Source organism: Macadamia integrifolia, chromosome 11, assembly GCF_013358625.1.
Source record: "Macadamia integrifolia cultivar HAES 741 chromosome 11, SCU_Mint_v3, whole genome shotgun sequence".
Classification (NCBI taxonomy): Eukaryota; Viridiplantae; Streptophyta; class Magnoliopsida; order Proteales; family Proteaceae; genus Macadamia; species Macadamia integrifolia.
Genome location: NC_056567.1, coordinates 13290764 through 13298447, shown reverse-complemented (window position 1 = coordinate 13298447; position 7684 = coordinate 13290764). Strand labels below are relative to the sequence as shown.

Here is a 7684-nt window from a genome sequence, read left to right as displayed (position 1 = left end):
TTATGGAATATACCTTATATATTGATGTCAGCTAGTATATATTTTCTTAAATACCAAAATACCCTTGCAAAAGGGAAACTACCTAATATACCCTCAAATTACCCTTTTTTTTATGTTCTTTGGGGGTAACAACCAATTACTATTTTTCTTTGATTGTTTTGTCCATAATGGCAGAGCAGAAGAGATACTCTGGTGTATCGTCGTCTTCTTGGTTCTCTTACTTTCGGTCTTCAACTATTAGATCCAAGCCTCGCAAAGATTCTTACTTACTGAATTAATCCACATGGTGTAAGTGACAAGATTAGGCTTCAAGTTGACTGAATTTGCAAATCTTCGATGAGAGAGTAAACGCTACTTAAAACCTTGGTTTTGAAGGGATGTCAAATGAAGAAATTGTAGGTGAAGGAATCGGGTGGAGAGTGTTTGAGCGAGAATTCCTTGACCATTTCGACAGCGAGGTCTTTGCAACCAACAGAGCAGAGAGAACGAATGACGAGGTCGACGGAGCTCTAGTCGGGAGGAAAGTCATTGTGGGCCATGAGATCAAGGGTTTTGCGGAGAGAGGATAGGTTAGAATCGGAGGGGGGCTTGCAAGAGTGGGAGAGAAGGATGTGGTAGGTGTAGCGATTAGGGATGAAGGAGGGGTGGATTTTGGTCATGTAGTCAAGGAAGGAGAGGGAATCTTGAGGGGTGGAAGAAACAAGGGAGAAGGATTTGAGGAGTGCATTGTGAAAACAAGGATCGAGTTGCTACACAGGGGAAGTGGAAAGGATGGAATTGAAGGTCTTCTTGGGGTTGAAATCATCTGCAATTCCGATCTGGTACAATTCCGTAAAATACCACCTTCAGGGGGTGACACGTGTATTGATACCAATACAATGGTCCAGATCTAGTACAACTAATAAAATCTTAAATCAGTGAAGAGTCATTTAAATCACATCTGGATCATTGCATTGGTATCAATACACGTGTCATTCCCTGAAGGTGGTATTTCACTAAATTGTACCAGATCCGAATTGCACGTCTTCTTGGCGTCGAAGAAACTTGGGGATTTGAATGCCATCATGGAATTGGAATCAGGGGTCCGATCGGTTTTGGGTTGTGTCTTTTTGGAGGGGGTTTCTTAGAGGAGGAGGGTACATGGCGATGTAGAGGATGCAGAGTCAGAGAGGAGGTGGGGTTTTTCAGGACGTTAGTGACGGGATATAAAGTTCGGAGTGATGGAGAGGAGCCGATGGATCTCTCTCAACCACGGAGAATACTCCGAGCTCCCCTCCAGGAAAGATTTCTTTAATGCCATCAAGGCCAGCGAATGCATCGTTTGCTACTTCTACCGTGAGAATTGGCCCTGCAAGTTTTGCTCTATAGATCTCTTATTTGAAGGTGAGTGGAGGTGAAGGATAATGATGGAAGTTATGGATAATGAGGGACTTGGGTAAAATATGAATTGGACATGTATTTTAGTCAAAAGAGTATAATAGTCACTTCAACTCGTCACTTAACAGCGACTAACGATAGGGATCTAAGTATAATTTGGTATGATAAAGGGGGTTTTTCTCTAATAGTGGTATTCTCTAGGGGTTGGCGCTGTAAATTACCCTTTTTTTGGGGGTGGTGGGGGTAAATATATTCAATTTATGTCCAAAGTGGTCTATGCTTGGGCTTAGCTTAGATTACCCCTGTTGGGTCGAAAAATCGATCAGTGTATATCTCGGTCTTGCACAAGTAAATCAAGTCAAGAGAGTCTCAGAGCTTACTCCAAGAGGGTGCTCTCCGACACTCAAATCAGTCTTCCTTGCAACATTAATGAATAAGGGGTGAGGAGAGAGCAGAATAGTATGAGAGATAGTGAAGTGTCTGTACCTTTGGGGTCTTTTCCTATTTATAGTATAGGGTTCCTTTTAGACGGTTAGTCACTTTCTTGGGTAACTGAATGGTGGGGTCATGCTTCTTTCCCAATCAATCTTCTTGCTAGAGCATGGGAATCCTCCCTAAATGGGTTACCCTCATTCTCACATTTAGGAGGGGTTATGGTTGAGGACGGGCACGTTCTGAGCAAGTGGTGGGGATTATGGGGACCCCATGGTCTAGTGTGTTTTCCCATCTTTTGACAGTTGTCTTTAGACGGTTCGTATATTCTCTCATGCCATGTGTCTGCCCACCAATGGTATGATGTTTTTGGGTATATCATATGCCTCCTATTCCTTTTGGCCATTTTATAGGCCATGAAGGAGTAAAAGCTTGACTTTCCTTTTTTTTTTTTTTTGTCCTACTTTCTCTAACTCTGCCATTTCTAGCATTTATTTGAATTATTTGGCATGGATTTTCCATTCTGGCTGGCTACTTGGCCTTTTCAGCTTGATTTTTTCATTCTGGGAGTATGCTCTGCCTATCCAGCTTGAATTTTCCATTCTAGGAATCTACTCGGCCTCTTCTATTCTGGGTGGTTACTTGGTCTTTTCAGCTTGATTTTGTCATTTTTGAGTGTCTATTCGGCCTGTTCAACTTGGCCTTTTTTCATTCTGGGTGGCTACTCAGCCTATCTAGCTTAATTTTGCCATTCTGGGCATCTACTCGGCCCGTTCAACTCAACCTCTTCCCTTTTTGTTCTTGCCTTCTCGATCCATTCAATTCGGGTTTTTCTTCTCAACCCTTTCCCTCTTGGCTCTTGCCTTCTTAGGAGGTTGTTTGGCCCATTCAAGTAAGGCTTTTCTTCTTGCCCCTATCCATTTTGGGCCTTGCCTTCTTGGGAGGCTATTCGTCCCATTCAAATCGGGATTTCCTTTTCGGCCCTTTCCCTTTTGGACTTTTCCTTTTTGGGAAGCTATTCTTTCCCTTTTGGACTTTTCTTTCTTGAGAGGCTATTGGGCCCATTCAATTCGAAACTTCCTTCTCGGCCCTTTCCCTTTTGGACCTTGCCTTCTTGGGAGGCTATTTGGCGCTTTCAAGTCAGGATTTCCTCCTCGGCCCTTTCCCTTTTCAGCCTTGCCTTCTTGGGAGGCTAAGCTCATTCAAATCGGGCTCAACCCATTCAAGTCGGGTTTTTCTTCTTGACCCTTTTCCTTTTGGGTCTTACCTTCTTTGGAGGCTACTCGACCTTCAAGTCGAGCTTTTCTTCTCAGCCCTTTCCCTTTTGGGTCTTGCCTTCTTGGGAAGCTATTCGGCCTATTCAAGTCGAGATTTCCTTTTTGGCCCTTTCCCTTTTAGACCTTGCCTTCTTAGGAGGCTATTCGGCCCATTCAAGTCGGGATTTCCTTCTCGGCCCTTTTCCTTTTGGGCCTTTCCTTCCTGGGAGGGTACTCGGCCCATTCAATTTGGGTTTTTCTTCTTGGCCCTTTTCCTTTTGGGCCTTGCCTTCTTGGGAGGCTACTCGGCCCATTCAAATCATGCTTTTCCTCTCGGACATTTCCCTTTTGGACCTTTCCTTCTTGGAGCCTAATCGGCTCATTTAAGTCAAGCTTTTCATTAGGATTTTCCTCTCGGCCATTGCCCTTTTGGACCTTTCCTTCTTGGAGGCTAATCGGCTCATTTAAGTCGAGCTTTTCATCTCGGCCCTTTCCCTTTTGGGCATTGCCTTCTTAGGAGGCTACTCGACCCATTCAATCGGGCTTTTCTTCTCAGCCCTTTTCCTTTTAGGCCTTGGTTCTTGGGAGGCTATTCGGGCCATTCAAGTCGGGATTTCCTTTTCGGCCCTTTCCTTTTGGACCTTGCCTTCTTGGGAGACTATTCGGCCCATTCAAGTTAGGATTTCCTTCTCGGCCCTTTCCCTTTTGGGCCTTGCCTTCTTAGGAAGCTATTCCGGCCATTCAAGTTAGGCTTTTCTTCTCAACCCTTTCTCTTTTGGGCCTTGCCTTCTTGGGAGGCTATTCGGCTCATTCAATTCGGGCCTTCTTTTTAGCCCTTTCCCTTTTGGGCCTTGCTTTCTGGGGAGGTTACTCGGCCCATTCAAGTCAGGCTTTTCTTCTTGGCCCTTTCCCTTTTGGGTCTTGCCTTCTTGGGAGGCTATTTGGTTCATTCAATTCAGGGTTGCCTCGTGTCTTTGTAGTCCTCCTGCATACGAAGTTCCTTTTTAGATCTCAGCTCAGTGCCAGGGCGATCTCAATGCTTTCTACTCTTACTTTGAGACACCATATTCCATCTGTCAACCTCAAGGGAAGATCAAGTTGAGCGGACCCAGGTCTTTCATGAACTATATCTTGTTCACACAACTTTATTCTAAGGTAATGTGCATTTAATGTTGATGTGATGGGAAGTCAGGACGTCGCCATGAGGAGATGACACATCATCACTTTCTCGAAGATTGGAAAGGTCATCTCCTCCCTCTCATCTTAATGAGAGAGCTCTATATAAGGGGGTTGAATCCCTAGCCATACTTCATATTTTAAGACGAAGAGCTCTACTCGGTTCACTTATCCTGAAGGTTTTCTCCTCGGCTCTCAAGTCGTCTATCTCCACCTTTGGTGAGGTCGGCAGTTTGGGTTTTGTTTTCGGTGCAACCCCCTTTGATTACGAGAAAGTTTTTATTCTGGAATGGGCTACTAGTCGAACGCCCTCAAGCTCATCGGGGCACAATACCCATGCTCGCAGGGGCTCTACCTCATCTTCTTCAGATTATTCTTCCAACCCTTCCTCTTCTCGAACACAAAGTGGTGATGAGGTCTCATCCCCAAGTCATCGCTGTGGGGACATGGTCCCCCGCAACGTGACTTGAGAATCGAGCTCAAGCCACTGCTTTAGTTGAGCCCTCCTTATAGGTCAAGGCTTTGCACATAGTTAACACTTTGAAGCAGTGTAACCTAGAGTATATTGCCGCCTTATATGGCATTTTCTAGTCCTATGAAGTTAGGTTGCCCTTGGCTTCCGAGCATGCGAGCTTTAGGAACTTTCGCGAGGCTTGCTTTTATGTAGAGTCCTTTAAGGTAGGTCTCTGTCTTCCGCTTCATAATCTGTTTGTTGAGATATTTCAGCATTATGGAATAGTCCCTGCACAACTCATGCCAAACTCTTACCATGCCATTTTGGCATTTATTATATTTTTTTACCATCTTCATCGAGAGATTTCTCTTGATATTTTTGTGAGTTGGTTCACCTTATTTGTTCACCCTACCGAGGATGGATGGTTTAGCTTCTGGCATCATAAGGATGTCTGAATCATAGGCAACACTCCATCCTCAATAAAAAATTGGAAGAAGAAGTTCTTCTTTATTAGATTCGGGGGTGAGGAAAAATTTCCTTTCTATACGGCGTGGTTGCTCCCAGGCGTTAAATCGGCTAATGAAGCACTTCCTCTCAGCGCATCCGAGGAAGAGTTCCTTACGATGGCTAAATCGAGCCTTTATCCGCCCATTGAGGCAAAAGAACTCACGGAGGAGAGGCTTTTGTACGGTTTAGGACTTAGCTTGGGTGAGCCCCTTAGCCATCTTCTGAAAGTAAAGCCTAACTTTGAATTTGTCCAATACTAACTCTCCTTTTTTTTTCGATAGTGGTTATAGATTCTACCGTGTATAAGGAGAGGATCACCCAGAAGAAGGCTAAAAAAGTACTAGCACGACAAAGCGAGGCACAAGATCGTGTCTCGAAGAGAAAGGCTCCCATCATCGTCACTGTCTGTAAGGGGAAGAGGGCTTGTGACTCTTCTTCTTATCCCATCGCTATTTAGGCTTTGGCCGCAGTCCACAGTACTTCTAAGCCTATAGAGGTTGAGGACTTGAACAGTCCACCTGAGGGCTTGGCCACTCAGACTCGCATCAACATTCCTAGGACTCCTCCAGGAGAGGTCCCCTTTGTTCCCCCTTATGGGCGTAAGACGGAGGATATGGCCATTGGTGACCCTAGGGTCGCTAAGGCTTTTATAGTCGATGATCGCCTTCCTCAGGACAGGGCACTGGTGGTGGACTTAATGAACGGGCACCTGGTGTAGAACGCCTTTTGTTCTTTCGTTGGGGTGAGTGGCGCTTCCTAAATCTCCTCCCTTTTATTTTGTATTCCTCCCTTTTATTTTTTTTTAGTCATTCTTTGTTGTCATGCACATATAAATTTGATGCAGACCATGAACTGTGTGGCTGAGACCCTCACTCGGCTCGAGAAGGCCACAGAAGAGCTCTCCCAGGCCCATGATGCTTGTGTTGTTGTGGAAATGGAACGTGCCACTACTGAGAATCTGTTTTCTGAGCTTGAGTTTGAGCTAAGGAAGATGAAGGAGAAGGTCGAGCAAAAATTGGCGAAGAAACTATCTATAGTTGATAAATATGAGGCCGAGGCCATTGCCGCCGCCAAGGTTCAAGGTGTGCACGAATATAAGGCTTCTAAGGCCTTCAAAGATGACATTACAGATGTGGGCTCTGGTTTATTTATGACGGGCGTGGTCGATGTCCGCAATTGGGTACTTCAACGCTATCCCAAGGTCAATTCTTTGACTTGTGATATCCCCTTCTCCTTAAGTGTTGACGACGAGGAGGGGAAGGAGACAGGTAGGCAATGCCAAGATGATGCCGAAGATGCTGAAGTTGAAGGCCTTCACAATCGACCCTTGCTTGTGACCCCTGACAAAGGTGGAGCTGACGAAGAGCATGATGAAGACCTTGGGGAGGAGCTCGACACCAAAGTCTGTGAGCACGAACCGAGTAGCCAGGGATCTTTTCTTGTGTTTCTTGCAACTATCTCTTATAATATCCCTTAGGCTTTCTCTTTATAAGAAGAGAATTTTCAATGAAGTTCCTTCGTGAGAAACTTGATTACCGAGTAACAAGGGATCTTTTCTCTTTCTCTTTTTTTCTTAGTCTTCTGTGTTAATGGCTTCTATACTGAGTTGGATACTGAAAAGTTTCCAAGTATGGGTCGGTTTGGTGTTCTTTCCTTCAAGTGGCTTGTCTTAATGGGTTAAGCTACTTTCGGGCTTTTAAGCATGTGCCTTGGTTGGATTTTACTCGGCCCATTATGCTCAGTTCTTTTTTTTTGAGCGAGCTCTAGCTTTCCTTAGCTTGCTTGCTTGCTTCTCCACTTATTATTGAGTGCTAACAAAGAATGGTGTGTCAAAATAATCAGCTTTTAAAATTTTATAGGTGAAAATAAGTGTGAATGGAAACACTAATTAAGCTTGAAACAAAGATGAGGTAACTGAAATCAAATGCTAAGTACTAGTAGAGAGCTATGTAAAGACAGAAAACTGCTTAAAGACATTACTGGTAGTATTTTTTCAAATTCTCTGAGTTCCAGGCCCATTCCATCTTCCTGCCCCCTAGAGTCTCTAGATAATATGACCAGCGTCATATTGTCTTGGTAACTCAATGGGCCCTTCCCAGTTGGGTGATAGCTTCCCTTGGTTCTTCGGGTCAGAGACCTCGGTCCTTTTGAGGACTAAGTCACCTTCTCTGAATAATCTTTCTCTAACTCTGGCATTGTAGTACTTGGGAGCTTTCTATTGGAAAATCTCAAGGTGAACTTGGGTTCATTCCTTGACCTAATTTATCTGATCGAGATTGGCTTGAAGTCCCACCTCGTTATCCTTCCCATCATATTGTTGCACTTTGTGGGAGGTTAGTTCGACTTATATTGGGATGACCGCTTCTGCTCCATACGCTAGCATGAAGGGTGTTTCCCCTGTAGCGGTCCTACAAGTAGTCCTATATGCCCATAGGATGTTTGGTAGCTCGTCAGCCCAGAGTCCTTTGGTTTCTTCCAACTT

At 44.6% G+C, this 7684-nt stretch overlaps 1 protein-coding gene across 1 annotated transcript; it reads left to right on the top strand.

The window, feature by feature from the left end:
• The first annotated feature begins 4851 nt into the window (after nucleotides 1-4851).
• Nucleotides 4852-6734, top strand: LOC122093132. Its single transcript, XM_042663389.1, has 3 exons — nucleotides 4852-5403; nucleotides 5484-5944; nucleotides 6047-6734. Exon 3 carries the CDS (start codon nucleotides 6050-6052, stop codon nucleotides 6677-6679), a length of 630 nt encoding a protein of 209 aa, XP_042519323.1. The 5' UTR covers nucleotides 4852-5403; nucleotides 5484-5944; nucleotides 6047-6049; the 3' UTR covers nucleotides 6680-6734.
• The last annotated feature ends 950 nt before the right edge of the window (nucleotides 6735-7684 follow it).

Excerpts from the sequence above, each read along its gene's own strand:
- LOC122093132 (XM_042663389.1), top strand. The coding sequence starts at position 6,050 with ATGAACTGTGTGGCTGAGACCCTCACTCGGCTCGAGAAGGCCACAGAA.